We start from the raw sequence: 27,077 nt of genomic DNA on the forward strand, positions 1-27,077 counted from the left end.
CAAAATTACAGTGCTGAAACTGAAAAAAACAAAACAATAGGGGAGAAATATAAATAAATCTGCGAATGTGTTTTTGTCTGAGTGCTCGTTTACACAAAAACCCCAAAACCTCACCCTTTCACACACTTTTATCTGCTCAACAACACACTTCACCTATCCACTTCCTCCTCCTCTCTCTCCCTCCCTCATGGCTAAAGACGAACTCACCGAGACAAAGCAGCAACAACAACAACAAGACCCGAGTCAACAATCACCCAATGAGAATGAAGCAAATGGCTCAGACTCCGACTCCGACTCATCATCCCAATCCTCCGGCGACGACTTCTACATCTCCGAGTCCGAGAACGAAGCACAAGGAGAAGAAGAAGAAGAAGAAGACAACAGCATCCTCAACTACGTTCGACCAAGCGACATACCACCGGACCCAAACGCGAACCCAGAAACCAACATCCGCCGGTTCAATCGCGTGCTCGACGGGAAGCGAGTGAAGCGTATGGAGGAAGAGGAAGAAGACAAGTACACGTTCTACGAGGATCTATTCGATTTCCCTAGAGACCCAGAACGGTGGAAGGAAGAAGATCTTAGGGAGATTTGGGCTGATGGTCCATTGGATATGACTAAACCTGGTTGGGATCCTGTTTGGGCTGATGAAGATGATTGGGATGTTGTTAACGATGAGATTGAAGAAGGTCGAGATCCTGGGATTCAACCTTTCTATGTTCCTTATAGGAAGCCTTACCCAGCGATTCCGGATAACCATTTTGATATTGAGAATGCTAAAGGTGTTGTTGAGGAGCTTGATAGGATTGAAGAGTTTCTTCAATGGGTCAGCTATATTTTCCCTGATGGAAGCTCGTAATACCCCTTTTTGTTCTCTCTCTCTCTCTTTGACTATTGTTCCTTGTTTATGTGAATTTGGTGTTTAAAGTTTTGATTTTTTGGGTTTAGGGTTTATATGTTTTGATTCATTTGATGTTTATTTCTTCAATTCAGCTGAAAGCAATCTCTAAAGTTAGTGACTTTCTTAGTTTGTTGTGTTCTATAGCTGCGGATTGAATGTTCATGAAGTTTGGTTTGAATCTTTTTTATTCTAAAGTAGAGTTTGAATTCTGGAAATTGAAGGAAATGGCAATGCAGGTTGAATGATAGTGCATTAGAAGCTTTCTTGCTACTTAGTTTAAAGATCTTCTTCATCTGTTTGGGGTGGCTTTTGTGATGTATATACTTTCATCTTGATTGAGAAGCTTCGTATCTCACTATTTTCTCTGTGTTTTTTTTTTTTTTTTTTTGGCTAAAAGGTACGAAGGTACAGTCTGGGATGACTTGGCTCAAGGCAAAGGTGTTTATATTGCTGAAGATGGGCTTGTGAGGTGCTACTTTTGTTTTGTAGATTTACTTGTTTTTTGTTTCGTTTCCCTTGTAAATGTTGGTTTTCAATGACCGAACATATGTTTTTTTTTGGTTTTGGCTCTGTAATTGAATCTTTAGGTATGAGGGTGAATGGCTTCAGAATGACATGGATGGTCATGGGGTTGTCGAAGTTGATATTCCTGATATTGAGCCCATGCCAGGTTCCAAGTACGATTACTGCTCCTATTAATCTTCCCAAAGGATTCTATGGACTTGGTCGTTTGAATAAGATACTGTTCTTTCTGTTTATGTAGGCTTGAAGCTAAGATGCGTGCAGAAGGAAGGATTATCAAGAGAGATTATATGAGTCCAGAAGACAGAAAGTGGTTGGAAATGGATGTTGAGGACAGTGTTGCACTTACTGATGGGAATTTCCAAGTTCCTTTCTATGAAAACGAAGAGTGGGTCACGCAGTTTGGCGAGAAACCGTAAGTCCGCAATTATAAGTTCATTACTAGATGGCTTACTTCCCAACACTGATTTGAGTGGTTTGGTTTAAGAATTTGGTTTATTGACCTCATTAGATATATTGGTGGACTAGGCAATAACTTGAACTAAAATTACGAGCTGAAAAATGTCACTATTGTTGTTTCCCTCTCTATTCCTTATTAATACATTGTGTATTATATGGTTTTCATACCAGGGAGAAAGGTCGATATCGCTATGCTGGTCAATGGAAGCACAGTCGAATGCATGGGTGTGGTGTCTATGAAGTTAATGAACGCATCCTATATGTGAGTAGTAAGAAAAATTGGTCGTTTACATCATAATTTTTTGTAATCCAAAAATTGCATTTTCTTTAGTGGTTTGGCTAAAAATTGTTCCTCCATGAAGCATTTTCTGTAATGGATATTCATAGTTCTGACACTAGTTCACATCTTAATGGTATTGCAGGGTAGATTTTACTTTGGGGAGCTTTTGGAGGAGGAGCATGGCTGTACCGTAGATATTTGTGCGGTAGTTACCCATTTTTCTGTTCTCTGTGATACTTATAACTTTCAGCAACGAAAGAGGAAGGAATGATAAATATACTGATGTGAAATCATTTTCAGCTGCATTCTGGTTTGGCGGAGGTGGCCGCAGCTAAGGCTCGAATGTTTGTAAACAAACCTGACGGAAGTATTGCCCCTCTTCCTTATTGCTACTTCTGTTTGTTCTGTGTATTTACTATTTAGTATAAGCCAAGGCATATTTAAGGGCATGTTTGATTCCTTTAGATCAGTGTAGGACCCTCTCTAGTAATCATATTCTGTTTCAAATATATGTTTGGCCTTTATTTCAAGCAATGTCCAGCTTATGAGAAAAGTGGAAGAAAACTGTTCATTTTACAGTACTGTGTTAATTTAGTTGGGAGCTCAAAGTGTTTTTGTTTTTATGTATGCAGTGATTAGGGAAGAGAGGGGCCCATATGGTGATCCTCAACATCCATATTTTTATGAAGAAGAGGATGTTTGGATGGCGCCAGGTTTCATTAACCAATTTTATGAAGTGAGTCATTTTCTTATCAAGCTTTTGAGTTAGTTCTCTTCTCTGACCACAAAGTTGACATAAGAATCTGTCGTTTTTTGGTAGGTCCCTGAGTATTGGGAAACCTACGTAGATGAGGTGGATCAAGAAAGGGAAATGTGGTTGAACTCTTTTTACAAAGCTCCTTTGAGGCTACCAATGCCCGCTGAGCTCGAACATTGGTGGAAAAATGGTAATGACTCATACAGATTTTGGTCTTACATGATTGAATGTTTGCGATGTTCTATTGAATATATTATATATCTCTGTGTTTTATTTTTCTTGATCAGTGGAGGTGACACCGGAGTTTGTCTTACTGAACAAAGAACCTGAACCTGATCCTGAAGATCCTTCCAAACTTGTTCAAACGGAGGACCCTGTTATTTTGCATACGCCAACAGGTCGGATAATCAACTATGTTGAGGATGAAAAGCACGGCATACGACTATTTTGGCAACCTACTCTGGAGGAAGGAGGGGAAGAAGTGGATCTTTCAAAAGTTGAGTTTTTGCCACTTGGTTTCGACGAGTTCTATGGGAAAGAAGTGGCAGTGAAAAAGGAGCACCCGATAAAAAGATTCATACTTGGAATCGAGAAATCGGTGAAGCCGATGCTTGACGGGTTAGAGAAATGGACAGAAGAGAAAAAGAAAGCAAATGAAGAGAGAAAGGAGATGATACAGAAGGAGCTTGAGTTAGTAGAGGCTGAGATTTGCTTAGAGGAAGCTATAGAGGATATGGATGAAGAATTGAAGCAGAAAGAACAAGAAGAGGAAAAAAAAACTGAAATGGGTTTGACTGAAGAGGATGAAGATGATGATTTTGTCCCGGTTCAAAAAGAAGAGAAAGTTGTCGCTGCCAAAGAGAAGATACAAGAGAAGAAACAGGAAGAGAAATACAAAGATGATGAGGATGATGCTGATGGTGAAGGCGGAGAAGATGATGACGACGACGACGATGATGATGATGATCTTGGGCCATCAAGTTTTGGATCTGCAGACAAGGGAAGAAGGAATTCTCCTTTTTCTTCATCCTCGTTGTCTTTTGCTTCATGTACCCTCTTTCCCGCGGTAATACTGCTTTTTTATTTTTCAGCATAATGATTTCGGTTTGTCTTGATTAGAAGAAGTTAGTATTTGATACATGTAAAACTTGGCAGGTACAATCAAGACTAGAAAGATCGTTTCTAGCATGGAAGCAACAGAGAGCAGAACCATCAAAAGTGAAACCAGGAATCATCAAAGGTGCAGAAAACACAGCAGCTTCAATCCATTTCCCTCCATTGCCAAGAAACAAACCCGGACTGAAGATGGTAAAGGCATCATCAAACCGAGGTTTTATCCAGAGAAGCAACGGAAGCTCAAGATCTCAGTCTCAGCTAATGTCTCTCTCACGACAACTATCTTGCAATGCATCATCATCATCTTCTCCTCCTCCTCCTGTTAACAACAACAGCTCCAATAAAGACCTGAGAGATTCCGGAATCTGGAAAACACCGGTTGGAGAAATGAGTTCGGTTTTGTCGCTCCAAATCCATACAAAACGTTGTGATATGTATGCAGAGACTCCTCCAGCCTTCTTCCAGTAGCTTTTTAGCTCAGAGTTTCTTCTCTTATGTACCCTTTCAGACATCTTCTTCTTTGGTTGTGGACAAAATCATTTGAATATTTTTTGTTGTTGTTGTTGTTGTATTGTCTAATAAATATTATTATTATTTTTGACCGCAACTATCAATGAAATTTTGTTTTCTTAAATCATAAATTTATGAGAATCTTCTCGAAAATTTTAAATTCAAAAATTTTGGATTTTTACCATTTTATTTTTATCACAAGTAAAGGCAATATTCGAAAATAATGGAAGCGTTACATATACTATGCCGCATTAAACCAACAACGACGTCGTAGAGAGAGAGCCGCCCAAGAAGAACCCTAGGCTCTTCTTAAACCTCTCTTCGATTATAAATTGTCCGCAAAACCTCTTCTTCTTCTCTGCCTCTTTCACTCGCAATTCTCTCTCTTTTCTTCGCTTCCTCAAAAACCCTAAAAGCTCCTTTTTCTCTCTTCCTCGTTCAACAACAATGGAGTTCTGGGGTAAGCATCTGTCTTCTTCATCCTTGTTTATTATCTCCGTCGTCTCTATTGTTTCCTGTTTTCACGTTTCGAGAATTCGATCGGTTGTTTCATAAGAAACTCGTGTTTTTGCTTTGCTTTGCCTTATCATCTGTTCGTGTGTTTCGTGTTCGCTTTTAACCTTCGTTAGAGTTTCTTACTCGATTTTGAAAACTGTTGAATCGTGTGTATCTGTTCATACTTCGTTACGTTTGTTAGCTAAGCTTGTTTAGGTTTCGTTTAGGTTCTCTAAAGTAAACAAAGTGATGAACGTTCTGAGAAACGAAGGACTCATGATTGATTTCTTGTGTGTAATGTTTATATAGGAGCTGAAGTGAAGCCAGGGGCACCTCTCACGGTGAGGCCTGAAGACGACCACCTCATCCACATCTCTCAGGTTATTTTTATTTTTTAAAAACTAGGTTATTTGAAGTGTTTTAGGTTAAGCTGCAACGAACTAGCTTGATTGATTCTGGGTTTCTCTCTATGTGTGTAGGCGTCGATTGACGGTAAGGTGAAAACGGGAGAACCTATTGTCTTGACTGTGACTGTTGACAGGAAGAAGCTTGTTATTGGAACCCTTTCTCAAGACAAGTTCCCTCAGATTAGCTTTGATCTTGTCTTTGAGAAAGATTTTGAGCTTTCCCACAACTGTACCAAAGGAAGCGTTCACTTCGTTGGTTACAGATCCCCCAACATCGACCAGGACGATGGTGACTACTACTCCTCCTCAGAGGACGAAGACGTTCCTGCTGCTGTTCCTGCCATTGCTCCTGCTCCTGCCAATGGTAAGCGTTGTGGATGCTACTATTGTCTTTGTTTTCTTTTCTTTTTTTTTCTTTTAAAAGTTGTTATCTCATCTCCAATGTACAATAACTTTACATTTCAGGAAATGCTGTAGCTGCTGCTTCGAATGTTGTCAAGGCTGACTCTAAGCCAAAGGCCAAACCTGAAGAAGTGAAGCCTGAATCTGAAGATGATGAGGATTCCTCTGACGACGGGGAAGACGAGTCTGATGACGATGATGACTCTGAGAAAGGAGTGAGTTTTTTTTTGTACTTGTCTATGATTTTGTGTTTTTCCATATCGGATAGTAGTATGTGCATTCATACGTTCCGGAGAAGTTGAGTATGTTGATTATGTGGTGATGTTTTTCTTGTAGATGGATGTTGATGAAGATGACTCAGATGATGAAGAGGAGGAGGATTCTGAGGATGAAGAGGAGGAGGAGACTCCCAAGAAGGTAGATATACTGTCTATCTAACATTTGCTCTGCTTACTATGCTTTCTACATAATCCTTTTTCTCACTTTACTGTTTCGTATGTTTTATTTAAAAGCCTGAGCCAATCAACAAGAAGAGGCCAAATGAATCTGCTTCCAAATCACCTGTCTCGGGAAAGAAGGCAAAGCAAGCAGCAGCACCAGCAGCTACTCCTCAGAAGACAGGTTGAATGATAAAACTCTTTTCTTTGTCTCTGTAGAGTTTGAGTCTTGTTGTTGAGATCTATTTAAATTAGTCAATCTGAGTAGAATTATGATGAATAAGCATAATGATTGTATTCTGATGAAAGAGAACTACATTGTCTTACAGAAGAGAAGAAGAAGGGAGGACACACAGCCACACCACACCCAGCTAAAAAGGGTGGAAAGTCTCCTGTGAACCAGAGCCCCAAGTCTGGAGGTCAATCATCCGGTGGTAACAACAAGAAGTAAGTTGTCTCTTTCTTCATCTTTCATCATAGCTCGATGATGTGTTAAAATGCATCCAGTGTGATGTTTAATCAATGCTGTGTGTATACAGGCCATTCAACTCGGGCAAACAGTTCGGTGGTTCTAACAACAAGGGGTCTAACAAGGGCAAGGGAAAGGGTAGAGCCTAAGGAGATGGATCAAGGATATTTTGGTTTTAAGTAGATGAACTTTTAAGGGTGCTTTTGGGATTTTATCCTTTTTATTTTATATTTTGAGAATTTATCTCTTTCTATTGGAAGAGCTATTTTGAGTATTGCAGTTTCTACTTTCCTATGTAATTCAGTATGAATATTGCTGGAATGTGAAAGATGACTAAAAAAATTGCAAGCATTACTTAATTTTTGTTTCCCTTCAAACCCAATTGTGTATATTCTCTTCTAGATACATCACCTTGAGATTAGGTAAAGACACAAACTCGAAACAATATAGCCACACAACGTTCTGAAGTCTCAATGAAACCAAAGTCTCACATAAGTAAAAGGTTCAGAGGCATCATATAGACCGAATCAACCGAATGAGAGTTGCCTTCAAGATGTCGGATTTTACGATACAGGCTGTTATTGGGACGTCTACAAAACAGAATGCGCAAGCCTTTATTAGCTCATCCTTTGATTTTAGAAAAAACCAGCTTATTGATTCTTAACAACAAAAGCAGAAACAGATAAAGTTTTCTAAAACTTGGCTATTCAACTACAAACAAGAACCTGTACAAGGAGGAGAATCTGTACAAGGAGGAGAACCTGCAAAGGGAGTTGACAAACAAGCACCAAACCACATTGTACAAGGAGGAGAATCTGTACTTGATACAGGTAGAGCAGCTGGATTATTTGCAATGCAGAGGGAAAAAGGTACATGCATTCAATTCAATTAAAGGCATAAATGCAAGGATAGATATTTTTGTTTTAAGTAGGGGGATACAGCCTTTACTAATAAACTTAAACTAGGATCAGATCCGCGCTGTAGCGTGGGGGAATATTTATAGATACATATGATTCTTAACTAAATGACATATGTTACATCTCAGAACTATATTGTAGTCAATTATGTGAATTATATATCTGTTTAATGAGTTTGGATAAAATAGTATATAAAAAGTGAATATAATACATGGTGATATAATAGTAAAAAATAAAATAAAAATAAAATTATTTAAACATACAATATGTTTTTGGTATTTTTGAGGTTTTAAATTTTTAAATTTAAAAGTCTGATTTTTAAATGTGGCATGACATAATTCAACACGATGTGGGAAATATATATTTTGAAAGATTGCAATCTTCACAACTATTTTTAAAAAATATCAATATTTCTTTCCAAGATATCATATACAAATGATAAAGGTATAGACTCTAATTTTTCCCAATTCTTGGTTTGAAAGGTTCACAGTAGGACTAGTCTTGTTGCTCCTTGTGTGAGATCTAGGAGGCATACACCTGAAATACAGAAGAAAAGAAAAACAAAAACGTGTAAGTTATAAAATAAAAAGGAAATATTTAGACGAAATTAAAAACTCAAATCTAATGGTAGATCAAAGAGTCCCCGACAACGGCGCCAAAATTTGATAGGTTCAAATTAATCCCTGGAGCTACTTTCTCAAACAAGAGATCACTGTAGTACTTAGAGGTTGAATCCACAGAGACTCAAGATCAAACACAATAAATTGTAGAGTTTTGTTATTACGCTAAACAAGTTGATTTAATTATTGAAAAAGCAATGCAAAATATTAAATAAAAGTGTTGTGAATTCAGAAGATCAAAAGGTTAGGCCTAGGGAATTTCTCAGATAATTATGAAATATTAAATCAAATAAATTAATTAAGGTTCAAACAATTAAAATCAGATCTAGAACTCTAAACTCTTTGTAAAATAAATCAGTTTTCACTGCAAATATTATATAAATTTAAAACTAGAAAACCCAAATCTCTTTGTAAAGTTCAAGATTAAAAATCAGCTTTGAAAACAGGTTTAGATGAGTTTACAAAATTAATAAATCAAATCTCTTTGTAAAAAGTAATTTTGTCCATCAATGGTTTAATCAGGAAAATCAATTATATTTTCATATCAATTTATAATCCTAAGTTATTAATTCTAGGTGATCAATCAAAAATTAATATGAAGAACAACCAGAAATGAAAATCATAAAAGATAATGAACCCTAAAAATTACAGATCTAATAAATCATAAAAACCCTATGAAAACCCTGAACCTAACAAGAAAACTACTCAGACATATTCAATGAAGAACAAGACATAATTCTGAATAACATGCAATAGATATCAAAAGTAAAAGAGGGAGTTTAGAAATCTTCTCTCTAGTATGGTGTTGGTCGCCTCTTCTTGTATGATCAGACTTCAAATTGATTTCCTCCGATTAAATGCTCTAAAACATCCAAATTGCTTCATTTCGCTCCATCAATGTCAAAATCCTAGAAAACCTGTTAAGATTCTAAAACATACTAGAAAACAAATCAAAAGACTCAAAAAGCACACTTATATCATGGTTAAAAACCGTAAAAACATCCAAATTGCTTCATTTCGCTCCATCAGTGCCAAAATCCTAGAAAACATGTTAAGATTCTAAAACATACTAGAAAACAAATCAAAAGATTCAAAAAGCACACTTATATCATGGTTAAAAACCGTAAAAACCATGATATATCAGAAAATCATCTCCAATATTATTTTACTTCAAAACATTTCAGGAAATGCTGGAGCTGCTGCCTCGAATGTTGTCAAGGCTGATTCAAAGCCAAAGGCTAATCTTGCAGAAGTGAAGCCTGAATCTGACGAGGATGATGATGATTACTCTGAAAAAGGAGTTAGTTTTTGTAGCTGGCTATGATTTGTGTTTTTTTCTAGTGACTAATAAGATTATAACACTTTTTGACACCCCTAAACAGGTTATTTCCGTATATTCAAGAATCAAGAATACCACATAAAACAGTTTTGAAATCCTCAAACCTTATCAATTAAGATATGTCCAACGCTCACAAAATCCAACAAAGTCTGATAATCATATATAAAAAGACTGGAAAGTTATTTTCGACAATTATCTAATTACGATTTTACATGAGCTAGATCGCCTTGGCCATGCAAGGATATCACTTACAACGGTGGAATCTTGTTTCCGCAAGGAAGACCTGAAAGACACAATAACTTTCTTGAGGACTACTGAATTCGCTACGAAGAACTTTGCTACTTCCATTGTAATATAATCATCTGCCTCGTATGTGCTTTTCACCTCTACAATATCAAGCGATGACAACAAACACTTGGGAAGGGACGATGAATTTCTTATTTCTTTCCCATGGTACCAAACTAAACCCTGCAGTAACATCAATGAATTACAATTCATAACAGTTAACACATGCATTTCTTATAAACTGTACTGTAAAACTCTAGGGTCATTATTACCTACCAAGATTAAGGATTTAAGGTTCGGAAAGCTTTCAAGAAACGTTAGCAGCTTTTTCAGGTAGAATGAATAAAGCTCTATTTCCAAACAAGACAAGTTGCAAAATTGTGATAATGGCACAAACTTGTTCATGAACTGTTCATCCAAACCAAAAAAAAAAAAAAGGAGATCAGAATATTGGAGAACCAGAAAAGTTCGTGTAAAAGCATTATATATATAGAGGTATTACCGAGAAAGCCTTGACAGAGATCTTCATATCCCTAGCTATCGAGATACTGGTGAAAAAGTTACGGGCAACATCATCCTTCACTTGAAAATCGCCAAGAATATTGACCTTGGTTAAGGAACTAGAATTGATTATGGTCTTAAAATCATAATAATGATCTATGAAACTCAAATATTTGAGTCTAGGGGCATCAATCACAAGCCTTATGTTTTCTTTATCTCTAATATCATCATCATCATCATCATCATCATCATCATCATCATCATCATCATCATTATCAAACCCAACCATCTTAATAGTGAATCTGGTTATTGTCTGAGAGTGCACACGTAAACCCGTTATATTATCATCGAACCTTCCGAGAATGCTCAAATCTTCAAGAACACGGCAAGATGAGATAAATGACTCTAGACTCGCCTCATTGGAATAGAAACAATGATCTAAACGCATAGTCTTGAGACAGGGTAATGAAGAAGCCACCACAAAATTATCAAGATGAACGCAATGGAATCTTAAGTAAAGGAGTTTCTCACATATATTAAGCCTTAGTAGTGGCACTGGCATCGATTGAAAACACTTACGCTTCACAGCAAGACACTCGACATCAAGATGCTTAAGTTGAGGCATAGCCAGGAATTTTCTCAAACGCGTGATACAAGACTCGTCTTCCGCATAACGCGTGACACACTCGTTTCCCGCATCCTCTAGGATACTTACCTTGAGGCTGTGCAAACCCAAGTTATGTTCTCTAGAGAAATCTAGGAACTTGTCCATAAAACTCAAAAAAGCATCATAATCTGGGAACTGGGATTTATTTTCAAAAAAAATATCTTGGAACTCGAATGAGTCCAAGTGCAACCTGGGAATCGAAAGCCACACACTTTTCCACCTCTTGGATAGAACACTAGTCCTTACAATATCCGTTGTCGTCGGAAGATATGAGACGATCTCAGATAACAAAGAGTCGGGTAATTTGCTTATCAAATCCTCTCTATCTTCCCTTTCCTCCATCATATTCACTCGCAACATGGAACCGCAGTGACAACTTCGACGGCAAACCTAATAAATGGATTTTAGGGTTTTGGAAGATCCTATGGTTAAGGTGATGAGACACAGATGGAGTTGGTTCAACTGACGTCAACTTTGCACAAGAATTTTGTTTTAGGTTAAATCATGAAACATGTTTCTTATTTATTTCTTAGGCCTTATAGAGGCCCACACCACATATTGAACGTACGTAGTTCTCATAAACTACCGACTTGTCTTACTCTTTCTTACCTTAAAATCCGAGAGGAACAGAGGATGTCACTTTGAATCTCTGATTCTGAATCTTCGGGAAACTATCATGGCGAAGAAATGAGTCTCTTCACATGCACAGTTGTGTTGTTAGATGTCTTTGGTTTAGACAAATAATTAAATTTTCAGATTGGAGAAGTCAACGCCATTGATAAGAGGAAGTGAGAGTTTTATTAATAACTAGCAAATTGATAAGAGGAAGTGTATATTCATAGTTGGACAAGTAGCAGGTCCTGCACACAAATGGTCTATAAAGGTCTACTTCCAAACAAGACAAGTTGTAAAATTTGGTTGAAAATGGCATGGTATCAAAACAGAGATGGCTTAAGAGAAGGCAAAAGCCACACAAAACTCTCGAATATATCATCCAGAACTAGTAGCCAAAAGATTCTAAAGACATCATAATAGTGTGCCACAAAAAACAAATACCAAATCCAAGTCCAATTTAAGTAACCAGCTGGGAATGCTACTCTTGATCTGATCACAGACCCACCTAAAACCTTTCAAGCCGTCAACAAACTATGATTCGACATGTGCTAGATCCTCTGGGCAATTCAAGGAGTTCCTTTAGCATGTAAAATCCTTCTTGGTGCGAGGAACACCTCAAATGCAGAACAAGTTTTTTGAGGACTCTTGAGTTTTCTACGAAGTACCTTGCTACTTCCATTATAGCAGGCCATCCGTTTATGTATTTTATCTCTACAAACTCGAGTGATGAAACCAAACACCGAAGTACAGATGAGAATCTTATTTGCACATCCTCTTCCGCCGGATCAAATTCCTACATAAGCACAACATTCCACACAAACAAAAGAGGAATGTGGATAAGATAACACATTCTTTCTAAGTAAGTGAGTAAAAAATTATAGGGTTGTGCAAGTCATTACCAACATCAAGACGAGTGATTTTAGATGGGGACAACTCTCAAGAAGGGTTGGCAGAATCTCCAGTAACTCTAAAGAAATCTTCACTTTTAAACACGAAAGGTTGCAAAACTGGGGCAGTGGGTCGAAGTCTATATTATAGTAGAGAAACTGCTTACCAAAGAAAACAAAGATGAGTGAGCAAATACTAAACTTCATGAAGGAACACTAGATACAAATTATATATATGTATACCTCCACAAAATGGTCAGAGATCGTCATATCCCTAACTCCGGAGATACTGGTAAGAAAATTACGGACCATATTTCGCTTTGGTAAGTCAACCACATCAGCACAGTCAGACTCATTAAAGACATATACAACATTGACCTTGGCTAAGGAACCAGAATTTGTAATGATTTTACTCCCCGATAGATCATCTTGGAATTTCAAATACTCGAGTCTAGGGGCATCAATAAAAACCCCTGAGACTTTCTTATCAAAACCATCAACGCAGTATTCATCACCTGCACCAAAATAAAAGTCTACATGAAGACTGGTTAATGTTTGAGACCGCACTCGTAAAACCTTTACGTTATCTTTCACCATCCGAAGAATGCTCAAATCTTCAAGAACAGGGCAAGAAGAGATAAGTGACTCTAGAACCACATCATTAGCATACACATTCTCTTCTAAAACGCATAGTCTTTAGACTAGTCAAAGAAACAGACTCAAACTCACCCAACGATACCCGATGGAGTCTTAGATACACAAGCGTGTCACATACATAAAGACTTAACGGCATCTCTTCTAAAAACTTACGGTTCACAAGACACTCAACATCAAGATGCTCAAGCTTACGCCTAACCACAAAATCTACCCAACGAGTAACACAAGGCGGATCATTCACATTCTTCCGGATACTTAGCTTAAGCTTGTGCAAGCAAGACTTATGTTCCCTAGAGAAATCTATGAACTTGTCCGTAAATCCCACGAATGTGTTGTAATCTGGGAACTTGGAAGAGTCCAAATCCAAAATGGGAATCAAAAGCCAGAGACTTTTCCACCTAGTGGACAAAACACTGGTCTTCACAGCTTCTTTAGTGGGAAGATACAAGAGTATCTGAGATATCAAAGCATCAGGAAATTTGCTTATCATATCCTCTCTACCACTGATGTACCGTGGCGGCGGCCATACGCCGCGGCATACTTGTTTCGTTTTCATATATTCCAAATAGCCTTCCATTAGATTTTGCTCGCACAAATTTGAACACGAAGAAGATTCCCACAGAGACAACCTCGAAACAGTCACCACCAATTTCAGAAACAGTTCATCACAATTCCGGAGATTAGCGAAAAAGATGAAGTAATCACCTGAGACGACTTTTAGGGTTTTGTGTTTCGGAAGATCCGACGGGAGACGAAGGCACACGCACAATCACCGTCAAGTTTGGGATTTTGTTTTCTAGTATCATTTTGCGGTTTAATATAAACTTAACCGGTAAATTAGAGATTAAACCATTTGTACCAAACTTTTAGAAACATGGGTAAAAAAGTCTCTTCATAGTCGTTAGTAAATGTTACTCAATACAATTATGAAATTGCATACCTCCTTATGTTGGTAACTACTAAAATGGTATATTTTTAACAAAGTGGTAAAAAAAATTATAAATCAAACATCTAAATGCAAATAATGATGGTGGTGCGCAGTACAAATGTGGTAAAGACAGTCACTAAACTTAAATTAATTACTATAAAATGGATAATTGTTGATGATGACAAACAGGGAATTTTGAACCCTTGCATCAGTCGAACACTTGTGACTCACGCAGAATCTTGAATTTCTAAACCATAAAAAAAAACAAAACAAAAACTAACACTTTAAAAAAACCCAAAAGAAAGAAAAAAAATCTCACAATTACTGAATGACAAATCCCATAACTAAAATATTTATAAATAAAAAAACACAGAAAAATTAAAATAAATCAAAAGAACACTTTTGGAGTTGGAGCTTCTCCTCTTCTTTCCTTGTCTTTGATAAAAGTCTCCTACTTGTTACCGGGTACGTCTCTCTCTCTCAAATCTATCTCCCCCAAAACCATTTCCCTATCAATTTTCCTTTTTTGTCATTCTCCATGAAAAATTGTCTTTATTTTCCCAAGAAAATTACTAAAACCTTCTCTTTTTTTCTCCCTGACAAGAACACAACTCTACTGGACGTAAGTCCCGATCCAGCCAAGCCCACTGATGAAGAAAGACAATGTCTGAAGAAACAAGTAGATGAAGTAATTGTTCTTCCCGTGCACAAAGTCATAGCATCCACACACGAACAGGAACGCCGCGAATCCGAGCTCCAATGTATTCAATCTTGACACCAGATAAACTCATCGTATCATTTTACTGTATATCCTTAATTACTCTCTATTAATATATATAAACTTTTCGATGTAGAAAGTATACATACCGATCAGGCAATTTGAAGATTCTTGGGAACCTTTTGAGCCCTTTTGTGTTTCCTTTAGCGCTCTGACCACTTCCAAGCTTAGCAGTCACAACCCATTCGTTAGCCCTTCCTGCCTCAAACAGACCAATGAGAGTGGCCTTTGTCCGGTGCAGCGACATCACATTCTCAAATAGAATCCAATAGAACAGCAAATGAATCGACCTTTTGAACAAAACAAAATCAAAATGTCAAAGATTCAATCAGATGCAAATGCAGTTACTTGACACACAGGCAACTCAACAAGGAAGAAAGAAAAATGTAATGACTTGAGATACAAGCTATCCAATTCACCTTGGAGTACCGACGGAGTTGAGGATAGTGATGATGGAAGGGATATAAACAGAACCCCAAATCGGAACATAAACTTCAGGGACAAGAATGGTAAGAGGAAGGACAACGCAGTAGAAGCAAAAGGTGACCCAATGTGCAATGATTTTCCTCACAAAGAAGAAGCTGTAAATCACATACACTTTCTTCCAGAATCTCACTTTCTGCACCACATCAGTAATTAATAAAATCAGATTAAAGAATCTCTGAATATTTTTTTACGTAACCAGAAGAAAAAAAAGGTGATTAACTTGTTACTATTATCATTACCTTGTTTCTTATGATCTCCATAACCATCTTCCTAAAGAGATTTGCAGGTCCACAAGACCATCTATGTTGCTGAAAACGGAAGGCTCTAAAAGTACTTGGAAGCTCACTTTTCACCTAATACAAAGAAAAGAAAGTAAAAAAAGGCTCATATTTATGATGTATACCAATTTTTATACAAGTCAATACAAAATATCTTTGCTTCTTAAAAAGGTAAAATGATTATAACATAGCTTGTTTGAATCACCTATCATGTGTTTAATGAGACAAGTCAGTATCTAGTGCACCACCAACTAATATATTTGTTAAGTCTATTTAATTTATTCTAACTATTTTATTTGTGGTATTTATCTAAAAAAATATCAGAAAAAAAAAAAAAAAAAAAAAACCTGAAGGTCACCGAGGTAGAGAAATTTCCAGCCGCGAAGACTTGCTCGGACAGCGAGATCCATATCTTCCACGGTGGTCCTATCTTTCCACCCGCCGGCTTCATTTATCGCTGCGATTCTCCAGATTCCGGCGGTTCCTATAATTTTTTCAAAAATAAACATTAGATAACATGTTCCATATTTTAATTTTTAAAGTTTCTATAAAATTATTAATGAAAAAAAACAATGAATGTGTCCTACTGTAATTGAATGTGTCCTACTGTAAAAAAAACAAGATCGGCCTTTCATTTGCTTCAACTACAAGTCCTACTGTAATGAATGTGTCCCCTTACACTAGCTACTAAATGAATTGAACACATGATTTTTAAAAACCAATTAAATTAGAGAATCTTCAAGCTTGCAAATCTTACTTATAAGACAAGGAATGACTATATAACTATTTAAGTATTAGTACTTACATAAACAACACCTACTTGCTTCACATTTCAGATTCCCCACTCTTCTATCAATCAATTAAATGATTGATTATTTATAGATTAATATGATTCCTTTATTTTATTCTTTAGTTTTCTAGTAACAGTTGTACACTTATCATAAAAACATAAGAATAAAATAAAAGGTTTAGGGTCCACATACTGTGCTTCAATTGGTCGGACAACATACCAACTACATCACCCCCAAAACTCTAATGATATTACCCCAACAATTAATATTTACTACTTTCTAATCCAATTAAATGATGTTTTTTTTTAGTAATAATTACTATATAGTTTTTTTACCGTTGAAGCCGAAAAAAGCATGAGTTGATGAACCGACTTCTTGCTCAACAGTGAAATGATAATCCAACGACATTTCTTGCATCCTTGTCAATAAGCATTCATCAGAATTCACTGCAAGCAAAAAGATTTAAAAACATTAGTCCAAAAAGATTCAAAAAAAAAACCAATTTTATTATAGATCATTGTCCAAATGTGGCACTATAAGGAAGTAACGTCCTTCTCTTTTGTTTTTAGCTTTTAATAAATCAACCATATTCATCATATAGCTTTCTCATTTATTATTATTAAATTCACTAAGTTGGACTCATGCTTTAAATAAATAAAAGAATGAAATACCAAAACAAAAACTATATGAAATATACACTATACTATACACCAAGTGTCGGCAAGCGAAACGCAAAGTCCACAGTAGAGACTACGATACTCACACTGTATACTAACAATAATACTTTTACATAATACTGACAAAGATGGGGTCTCACACTTGAGCATTTAAAGTAAGGCAAAGAGCACGTGGAGGGTATCAGAGACCCGACAACTTCTAAAGACCAACAGTTCCTTCTTACTTAGTCCATCATAACCCGATCCGCTTCATCTAAACCGGATTAAACCGATTACCGATTCGGTTAATTGACCGACGGGTCCGAAATCGCGGAGCAGATAAAAGAAACGTGACATGACGTCAGCAAAATTATCCGTTGACCCGGGATTCCGCAACTAATCCGACCCGGTGTATTTGACAATTAGTAGTACTAGTTTTTTAATCCAGTGCGGCGAGGTGTACTTAAAACTCTAATGTAAACAAAGCGCACCTGTTTTTACACGCGCTGCTTTATAATTGGTTTAGACACTACAACTAACACTAGTGCAGCTACTCCGCCGACACAAACAGAACTAACCCTACTTCTTCAATCAGACAATATACACAGAGGAGATAACAATAATTATATGCTCAAAAGAAAAATACAAAAATTGACGAAAAGACCATTTCAAAAAGCCAAAAACTAAAGGTGAACTATATGGAAAAAGATGTAAGCAAGAAAAAGGAAAAGACGATATTTATTTTCTATATATAAAAAAAAATAAAAAGAACATTGAAAAGCATATACCACCGACACCACTAATGCTAGCTACAAAACCAAAACCACGAGCTTTCATTTAATGAATCGAAAAAACAACATTATTTTTTTTTCATAAAACATAAACAAAGAAGACATCAATTCAGTAATATTTTGACCATGACACTTGCACAACAACAACATTATCAAGTGTCACATTTTTCATTTTTCTATTATAAATTAATGAACAACCTATTTCAATTAGTATCAAATTTAAGATATACTCCTATTATTATTAAGTTTTAAGAGAGAATGTAATTACCGAACCGCCATCGAGCCTGAACCAAGGCAATGTTGGAGTTGTGCATGAGAAAAGGGATGCTACGGCGGAGAAAATCCGGTTCGGGTTGAAAATCAGCGTCGAAGATGACAACATATTCGCAATGTTTGACATAACTACGTTTGAGTCCTTCCTTTAAAGCACCGGCTTTGTAACCAACTCTATTCTCTCTTATTTGATACCTAATATTGATTCCTTTACTTGCCCATCTTTGGCACTCCATTTCCACCATTTGCTGCACATTTTAAGTATCTCATTTAAATCACCACATCATAAATAAAAAATCTAATGATTCCATAATCTTGTCTTTCTTACCTACCGGAAAATATTACATCTCTTTTTCAAGAAAGTAAATTAATCTTTTTCAAAGATGCTAAAAAGTCTTAATTTAATTAGAGAAAGTTATGGAAAATAATACTAATAGTGCAGCACCCTATATTTTTGTGAATGGACTAAGTAAAATTTATTTAAGAAATAAATAACCTTAACAGTAGGATCTGTTGAGTCATCCAACACTTGAATCACGAGACGATCGGACGGCCAAGAGAGTCCACACGCCGCTCCTATTGATAGCTTATAAACCTGCACGGCAAAAATCACGGGGATGCAAAAAATAAATCTATTGTCAAACTCTTTCACTTTTAGTCCACTACTTTAGCAAGTTACTATAGATTAACCCCCAAAACTATGGGTTTATCCAGAAAACCCCCAAAACTATGGGTTTATCCAGAAAACCCCCAAAAAATCTCAAATGAACAATAAAGAAATATGAGTCACGACTCTCGCCGTTTCGGGATTTGGAACGGCGGAGGAATATGAAATACGTGGGGGAAAGTTTAATTTCCCGTAAAATCTGAGGGTACTTTTCTCGAAATCATAAAACTTTTGAGGAGAAACAGAGAAAAAAAAAACAGAGAGAGAGATAGAGGAAAAAGGGACCTCTCGTTCGTTGAACATGGGGATTTGAACGAGGACGACTGGGAAATTAGAGCTACCAAGCTCTTCATCATCGTGAATGGGATCGAACTTGTAACGTTTGTCTGGTTTTTTCCAGAAGAGCTTGACGAGGACGATGACGATTCCCATGTAAACCCTCTCACACAAAAGCATGACAGACATTACCAAACAGATGTAAACGGCCAGCTGAAGAAGAGGAACAATCACTGGTGCTTTCACAAGCTCCCAGATCATGCCTAGTTGGCCTGTGATCTCCATCCTCACGCCGTCGAATGTCTCCGGCAACACGAACTTTGGTGTAACACCTTCCATTTTTTTCCAAAACCACTCCTCTCCTCTCTTATTACAATGGCGGTGGTTTTTTTTTTGGCTCTGTTCTGTGTAAATGGGGTTTATGAAAGAGAGAGAGAGAGAAAAAAAAAGCTCTTAGGAAGAGAGAGAGGAGGAGAAGGAAGTGAGAGTTAAGGAGAAAGATAAACCAGGAAGGAATATAAATGGTGAAATTTTTTAGTATTAAACTTTATTTTATTTGTTTTCACTCATTTTTTATAAGATATTTTTCCTTTTTTGAGTGATTTTTTTTTTAGAATTTTATACAGAGTGTATATAAAAAGGATATGAAATAAAACAGTAAGTGACAAATTGGGTTTGTGTCTTTTTGGTTAGGTTCTTCTATTTTTCAGTTACAGAAAAATAACAGTGGATTTTTTGGTATTTCAGTTTCTGAGTTTTTGTTCTTTAAGAATCTGTGCCTGCCCAATGGGAAGACAGAGGGGAGATTTGTAGAGAATTCTTATCAATTTATTATTATCCTAATGATTTTTTAAGTATATATTTAAACAATGACTAATGATTAATGATTTGATGAGGTTTTTACTTTTTTTTTTTTTACCATTTATGGGATTTTGGTTTTGCAGCTTTTTACATTTTGTTCAACGTTTTTTTTCATGACAATTTATTTATTTTCGGTCAACTATTAGAACTCACTTCTTTGTCAACCTTATCAATTCCCACTTTCTTTTTAACTCTTTTTTCTTTCTTTCAAGGAAGCAGTATAGTATTGAATTCATATCCATTGAATTAAGCCGTATATATAATGGATATAATATAATATATTAATTCAGAAGTAAATAATAAATGTTAAGAAGTTACGTGCCCGCTAATGGAACGTTAACATTACAATTTTGTATAGAATTCAATTCACATTTAAGAAGAAATTTAGCAAATTTTAGGAAACAAATAATCAAAAAAGTAAGCTTCTAAGTACAAACCATCAACATACTTTTTCTAAACTTTTAAACGGCCAATGCAATTAATATGGAGATACTAAACAAAAATGCATTGCGTTAAAATCTACGGAGTGATTTGTTCAATAATCATATGCTTAATTCATTGATTTGTACAGATAATATGATAATTAATGCGTAAAGAAAATAAAATATACTTTTTATATAAAAAAATATATATATACTTTATATATTATGCGTAATTTAATCAAAAGTAAATATAGTTTTTATTGTGTAAAATAACATGCTATTTGTTCATGATATTATGTTATTTTTTTATTCACGTGTCATACCTATATTACATATTTATAAGCTTACCACTGCATCAATTTTAAATATTTATATGATCAGCTTTTTTTTATCATGTTTAATTTCAATTATTAATTTTAACGAAACTGGCCAATAACAAACGAATCATAAACTACACTATGTTTTCTAGATCCGTGTCGGCGGAAGCACCGTACTATTATGGAGTCAGCTGACCCCTGTAAATAATGAAAAATCTACGAATACTTTTAAGAATAATTATAATGACCCTAATGTTTAAAAGAATTGGTGAGACATATTTGATGAGAAAAGTGGCTTCCGAGGTGATTAGTTTTGATTTTTAGCCGGGACTGTTGATGTAAGATGTTTTTTTGGCAGTGATTTCTGTTCTAAATAAGTGTTGTGACTGTAAATAACTAGAAGCTATGTGGGCTTTATAAAATAATACGTAGAACAAGAAAAAGTTATGTACTATGATTTTTTTTAGAAATGTGAAGTAAATTTAGAACAGTTAAAGTTACCAATCATCTCTTTAATCTTGAGGTTCGAAAGGCAAAACAAATTACAGTCTGAAATGTCGTTTAGTAAGTTCTTAGTATATCCCAATTTCTTTGAGAATGATGCGTTTGATATCTCATTGCTTACCAAGATAGCAGATAGATGCAAGGCTAAAAGGATATATAGCGGATATGAGTACTATAAATTATAATGGTTGTGTTTGGTACGTAATCATGTATATGGTGAGGTATACTTTGTTGTAACCAATTACAAATACCATATCAAAAATAAAATAATATGCTTATCTTTTCATCCGCTACTTTATATGTTATCTTGTTTTTAACCACGTATATATCATTTTTTTAACTCACTAAAATATTTGTACAGTTTTGTGTTACTATTTAGGACTAATATATGAATAATTGGAATTTGAGGAAAAAAAATATATGAATAATTGGAAAAATTGTATAGATCCCTTCTCGAATCTGAGAACTAAGGTGTATATATTGCTTATCTTAACAATGAGTGCATAGACCAAGTTGTCAGATCCATGGATCGGATATTGCCAGTTGCACCTTGCACCCCCATACTAATTATATTGACCATTATGTCTGTTACTTAGGTTTGTAAAACTTTTGTATGCATTAAAATATTAGTATGATATTTTATTTACCAAAACAAAAATCCTGTTTTGGTTAATCATATATCGTTGTTGCCAAAAAGTATACGTAGAACTTGTTATAACAATAATATTTGCTTTATAATTTTCAATACCCATAATGAGAAAAAATCCAATGTTGATAAAGTATTAAATGTCAGGAGTTTAAGTACCGACATAATGTTGACTTATTAACATGGTATAGTCTTTTATGTGCAAAAAAAAAAGAAGAGATTCCTTCGAAATTTCTTGGTTTTCATAGATAACAACAAAGTTAGAGTACTCTATTGGTTTAGAGCGATTTAAAACTTAAACAACTATGAAAAACGATATTTTTAAGTATAACTCTTAAACAAGTTTTCAAGAATTGCTTAATAAGCAGTACAAAAGCATTTATATGATTGGTGTCAACCACGTCTAACCGTGACCACCCATAATGTTTGCGAGAAAAACCAAGATAACTTTATGTGAAAAAGAAACATTGAGAATTCGTCTATAATGTTTCAATTTTTTAAGTGTAGAAATTTCTATAAACAAATAAGAGGACATTGCTTTGACTAGAAGGCCTTGCGCTGCCACAACTACGAGCAATAATTATCAAAGGGTTAGGTACTGAGGTTCGTCCATGAGGTACTCCTGATTTGTAATTTACAGAACTATAGTTAACCGTTAAACCTTCTCTACTCGGACTTTTACTCCACTTTTTCAGGTGATGCTTTCAACTGTTTTCACGATAAAGTTGTGTCCTTAAATTTTTCGTTTCTTTTATCTTAGAAAAAAAGACATATAACATGAAATTTGTTCAATAGGATGATCTAAAAGTGTCTCAGCCCAAGGCAACAATCTCGTGTTTTAGGGATGACTAGGATTAGTTGGTTCTTGATATTTTGATTTTCTCTTCTTTTGTATTTTCATTTTCTTTCTGAGTGAATTTGTATATAATGATTCTTTAAGTTTTATACATAAACTTTGGGAAGCATGCCTACCTGACTTTTGAGTTTTGACCAACATTTCTAGTTACATACTGTAGTAACCGGACTACAAATCCACCCTAGACATTATATAACTACATTTTCTATAATATTATTCAAAAAAATTATTCATATAAATCTTGATAGGTCAAAACCAATCTAGACGTTGACCAATTAGACAAGGCCTTTAAGATCTAGAAATTGTTTTTGAAGATTTTGGTTCGAAGTTACTAACTCATGGACGTAAAAAAAAGGGTTACTACTAACTCCTAGATCGGCTTGGAAGATCTAGAAATTGTTTTTGAAGATTTTGGTTCGAAGTTACTAACTCATGGACGTAAAAAAAAGGGTTACTACTAACATATTTAATTTACAACAACTACAACAACGAGAAAGTACATTAATAACATAAATGGTGATGTGGACATATCTAACGTAATTTTTGTAGTATTACAGTTTTTATTTTTAAGGTTAAACTTATAATATTGTAAAATAGATTGGGTTGAATTAGGAGTGTAACAACTAATAAGTGTGTTAAAATGAGTTACCCCCATCCCATTTAACCCATTTTGTAAACGATAAGCAAACTGTAACACGCTAGCTTACCAATGTGTGTGGTTTTAGCAAAGTTTGAGGACCTCAATTAATTAACATTTGTTTCTAAAATAGTTTTAAATAGTAGACTTTTTATGCATACAAAACTATAAAAATATAATGTAAATTTTTTAAAAATCTAGTTTAACTTTATTGAAGAAACCGGGTGTTGATTGATATTACGTCGTCCATGTGATCAAACTCGTTTTAAGGACATTCCCTCAAAGTTCAAGAAAAAGCCTTGCAGGCCGAAACTTTGGACTCAACTTTTTAAGTGAAATTGATATCGAAAACATCTTTTATCTGTTTCCCAAGAATGAGCTAAATAATGTACTAACTAACAGAAACATTAATCATGTGGATTGTCACCACTATTAACAGTTCATTGGGGTTTAAAAGTTAGTAATCCATAAGTAGAGAGGTACACAACATATAAGTTAGAAAGTACTCAAAGATAAAATCGAACAAAAACATGGAATCATTATATTGTTTGTATAGTAACTCTAAGTATACTTCTTAATCATTCTTTTTTTTTTATAAATTCTTTAAAGTGTTGCAAAATGGCAAGCCTTCCATAGATTCATGAATATGTGTATGTCCAGACTTCAGACATATGCAAATTAAATTCTCTATGTGTCCTAATGCTCCTCAATCTAAGGACAGATGTTTGTGGAGATTATGTTATTTTCTTACTTTCAAGAAATTAAGGTTTCTTTGACAAATAAGTGTAATGGCGACGTACGTATACATCGTAAAGATATACTTCAATATAATAGCATCCTCGTGTCGATGACATATCGATGTGTTGCTTTAAGATTTTATTCTGATTTTATTCGGTTTGAGCTTTATATTTTTTCGTACTGTCTATAGAATTTGAGTTTTGCATATAATTTCAAATAGTTTGAGAGAGTTTTTTAATATGCATCCACTTATGAAATTTCTTATATATATTGTCATTACACAAGTTTAAATTATGTTGTACAAAATTTCACATATGAAAAACTATCTATAGATATATATCGTATTTTTGACAACGTAACAACTAAAAATCCGTAATCTTCTAGTGGAACAATAAATTTGACTTGGCTTTTGCTTTTTGGTTGATTTATTTAGTTTTGTTTTTATTAGGACTATAATATAATATGTTTGAAAATGTGAACCAATTTAATCACTATACGTCTTTCCTTTTCCTCCTTCATTTAAGGCTTTGATTAGTAATATGATTTTCTATGTGATTAATTTATCCACGCATCTTAATTCTACTCGAAAACAGTTTGATAAGCTTCATGTAAAATTTTATTTTCCAATGGGGAATAATAATACTATACAACCTCTCATTTTTAGCTATATAATACATACATAACATATATCTAGCGTGATCAAGGGACATCCCACATACAACACATATTGGATTAGTTTAGTGGTGGCTCACCTTCAATTTATATTTCCATTTCTTACCTCCGGAAAGTATGCGCTGTAATGGTAAATCTATCGAAAAAGCTTAGTTGAACATGAGTCTTGTGCAATTCTGACATGAATGAAAACCATGCAATAAACATGATTGGACTCAAAATCAGGACTCCAATCCCATAATGACAGTCTAGAGGTATTTGTAAAGAAGTCCCAGATCTCTAAATGAAGATGAAAATAAAGATGAGTTGGCGATGATTTAATATCCCTAAACCCACTCATGTAAGAACGGATTAAGAAGTGTCTTTCACATTAATGTACATAAAACACACTCATATAACAAATACGTTTCAAATCATATATATAAGTACCTTCTACTCTCTTTTTATTAGTTCATTTGACATTTAATTTCTAAAATATTTATTGTCAAATAAACAAAAAAAATTACACATCATGTACATTAATTTATACTTCAAATCCATATTTTAACACTAAATTGTAACTAAATCTACAAAAAATATATGAATTGACTATTTCTTTTCTCCATTCATTTTCATGTAAACCCACTACAAATTATAATTGTAATTCCTCTACTTAAATTATTTTAGAAATGTAAGTTATATCACTGGATATCTTATAAATAACAATTCTCATTTCCCCTCCTCCACCATATCTCAAATTTGAAATATTTACTTTGTTTTGTTTATATTCTTGCATGGTTGAAAACTCATTCTAAGAGGTTAATTATATAGATATATTTTTATATATATCCCTTCTCATATTGTATTCAGTTTTATTTATTTATTTTTATGTAATTTTTCTTCCTTCTTAGTTTTCTTATTATTTTTAATTTTAAATTACATATTTATTATAAACTTTTGATGGCTATACAAAAAATTTATCAATGCAGATTCCAAACTATTAATTTGCAAAATGAGAATCAAACTAAATAATTCATCTTCATTTCTTAATCTAATTTTTTGATTATTTATTACATATTTATTTTATTTTAAAAAGTATGCAATCTTTTAACGAAATAAAATATTGTAATACAGTTATTAAATCAACTTTCCTTAACTCTTTCTTATGTCCAAAAATTTGTAATACATTTTTAGTATATTCATTATTATATTTTGTTATTGTTATCCAACATTATAATGTTTATTTAATTCAATTTTTGTATTTTAATGATTTTTCTATATAAAATACAATTTGATATTCCATTTCCAATCAAGTTGTACAACAAAGAATAAATCATTATAATTAAACCTAGCAATATAATTTAGATTACGTTTAGTAATATTTAGATATTACTAATAAATAATTAATTAGTATCATTAAGATATTAAATTTTAAATGAAAACTGGAAAAGTCATATTATAATCAATTAGTAAGGGAATTGCTTATTTTTACGTTGTTAATTAAAAAACATCAAGTTATCGTTTGATTCTATTATTTAATGTTTTACAACCATAAAAATTATTTACTACAAAAAATATCAAAAAAATCAAACTCAACTACTTTCATTAGAAAAACAATATGAAAAAGATTGAGTGTATGATTATTTTAGTCTAAAGTTTGCATGATAAAGTTTTTTTAGAAAATTTCACATATTCTTTACTCTAAAGTTTACATACTCTTAATAACATGTAAACAACAACAAAAAATTCACAATATTTATTTTAAATATATAAAAGATAAAAGATACAAAATTTTGAATTTTAGTTTTTAAGAATTTTATTTTATTTTCAACATATATAGATATATGATCATATGAAATATGTTTAAGAAAATATCAAAGAAAAAAAAGTTTAATCTGAAATTTGACTTTACTTTTGAATGAGGATGTTAAAGAGAACTTTCGCTTGTCCTTTCACTTTTACCATTTGGTCTGACCTCACCCACCGTTTACTCCGGCGATAGCTCAACCCCGACTGGTCGAGAACTTGACACTCCTCCTGTCCTCATGGTTTTCCAAACTACTTTCTACATGATTAGTGAAGAAAATTTTTTAGATAGTCAAGTGTCAAGATCACATCATACTGTATAAAGCCAGAGAGAAACTCAAAAGATTTATTTCATCATTAAGTAGCAAGATAAGGTCGCTGACTCGCTGGTGAAACTATACTGTTTTTCCGTCAATCGTCATGAACCAGAGTGTAATCTTGGAGTGGATAAGTCAGATGGTGAACCATTTAT

General features: G+C 34.3%; 5 protein-coding genes across 8 annotated transcripts; 2 read left to right on the forward strand and 3 right to left on the reverse strand.

Moving 5' to 3' along the window:
• Window positions 1-84: 84 nt before the first annotated feature.
• Window positions 85-4,669, forward strand: LOC104706560 (protein TIC 100). Its single transcript, XM_087462542.1, has 11 exons — window positions 85-855; window positions 1,299-1,370; window positions 1,489-1,578; window positions 1,665-1,838; window positions 2,054-2,144; window positions 2,305-2,367; window positions 2,463-2,529; window positions 2,795-2,898; window positions 2,983-3,109; window positions 3,207-3,985; window positions 4,075-4,669. Exons 1-11 carry the CDS (start codon window positions 188-190, stop codon window positions 4,501-4,503), a joined length of 2,664 nt encoding a protein of 887 aa, XP_087318668.1. The 5' UTR covers window positions 85-187; the 3' UTR covers window positions 4,504-4,669.
• Window positions 4,670-4,770: 101 nt separating this feature from the next.
• Window positions 4,771-7,132, forward strand: LOC104706561 (histone deacetylase HDT2). Its single transcript, XM_010422758.2, has 8 exons — window positions 4,771-5,005; window positions 5,350-5,420; window positions 5,520-5,811; window positions 5,913-6,064; window positions 6,186-6,266; window positions 6,362-6,470; window positions 6,616-6,733; window positions 6,826-7,132. The coding sequence occupies exons 1-8, from the start codon at window positions 4,993-4,995 to the stop codon at window positions 6,902-6,904; spliced, it is 915 nt and encodes a 304-aa protein (XP_010421060.1). The 5' UTR covers window positions 4,771-4,992; the 3' UTR covers window positions 6,905-7,132.
• Window positions 7,133-9,710: 2,578 nt separating this feature from the next.
• On the reverse strand, window positions 9,711-11,556 carry LOC104709285 (putative FBD-associated F-box protein At5g22720). The gene is made up of 3 exons (XM_087463439.1): window positions 10,419-11,556; window positions 10,193-10,324; window positions 9,711-10,099 (listed from the first exon to the last, which is right to left on the reverse strand). The coding sequence occupies exons 1-3, from the start codon at window positions 11,442-11,444 to the stop codon at window positions 9,824-9,826; spliced, it is 1,434 nt and encodes a 477-aa protein (XP_087319565.1). The 5' UTR covers window positions 11,445-11,556; the 3' UTR covers window positions 9,711-9,823.
• Window positions 11,557-11,997: 441 nt separating this feature from the next.
• On the reverse strand, window positions 11,998-14,047 carry LOC104706562 (FBD-associated F-box protein At5g22730-like). 3 transcript variants are annotated; one of them, XM_087461962.1, is made up of 5 exons: window positions 13,949-14,036; window positions 13,316-13,872; window positions 12,830-13,101; window positions 12,599-12,745; window positions 11,998-12,492 (listed from the first exon to the last, which is right to left on the reverse strand). In XM_087461962.1, the coding sequence occupies exons 2-5, from the start codon at window positions 13,818-13,820 to the stop codon at window positions 12,223-12,225; spliced, it is 1,194 nt and encodes a 397-aa protein (XP_087318088.1). In that variant the 5' UTR covers window positions 13,821-13,872; window positions 13,949-14,036; the 3' UTR covers window positions 11,998-12,222. The 3 variants fall into 3 exon arrangements, with proteins under 3 accessions (XP_087318088.1, XP_019084759.2, XP_087318090.1); XM_019229214.2 differs by having other exon boundaries at window positions 12,830-13,872; window positions 13,949-14,047; XM_087461964.1 differs by lacking the exon at window positions 13,316-13,872 and having other exon boundaries at window positions 13,949-14,012.
• Window positions 14,048-14,290: 243 nt separating this feature from the next.
• Window positions 14,291-19,954, reverse strand: LOC104706563 (glucomannan 4-beta-mannosyltransferase 2). Of its 2 annotated transcripts, none has more exons than XM_010422761.3 (9): window positions 19,177-19,954; window positions 18,721-18,819; window positions 18,220-18,472; window positions 16,840-16,950; window positions 16,061-16,197; window positions 15,675-15,788; window positions 15,369-15,568; window positions 15,039-15,239; window positions 14,291-14,941 (listed from the first exon to the last, which is right to left on the reverse strand). In XM_010422761.3, the coding sequence occupies exons 1-9, from the start codon at window positions 19,504-19,506 to the stop codon at window positions 14,785-14,787; spliced, it is 1,602 nt and encodes a 533-aa protein (XP_010421063.1). In that variant the 5' UTR covers window positions 19,507-19,954; the 3' UTR covers window positions 14,291-14,784. The 2 variants fall into 2 exon arrangements, with proteins under 2 accessions (XP_010421063.1, XP_087318087.1); XM_087461961.1 differs by having other exon boundaries at window positions 17,322-18,472.
• Window positions 19,955-27,077: the final 7,123 nt, after the last annotated feature.

The sequence above is a fragment of the Camelina sativa genome, chromosome 8, assembly GCF_030686135.1.
Source record: "Camelina sativa cultivar CO46 ecotype springtype chromosome 8, ASM3068613v1".
NCBI classification, from domain to species: Eukaryota; Viridiplantae; Streptophyta; class Magnoliopsida; order Brassicales; family Brassicaceae; genus Camelina; species Camelina sativa.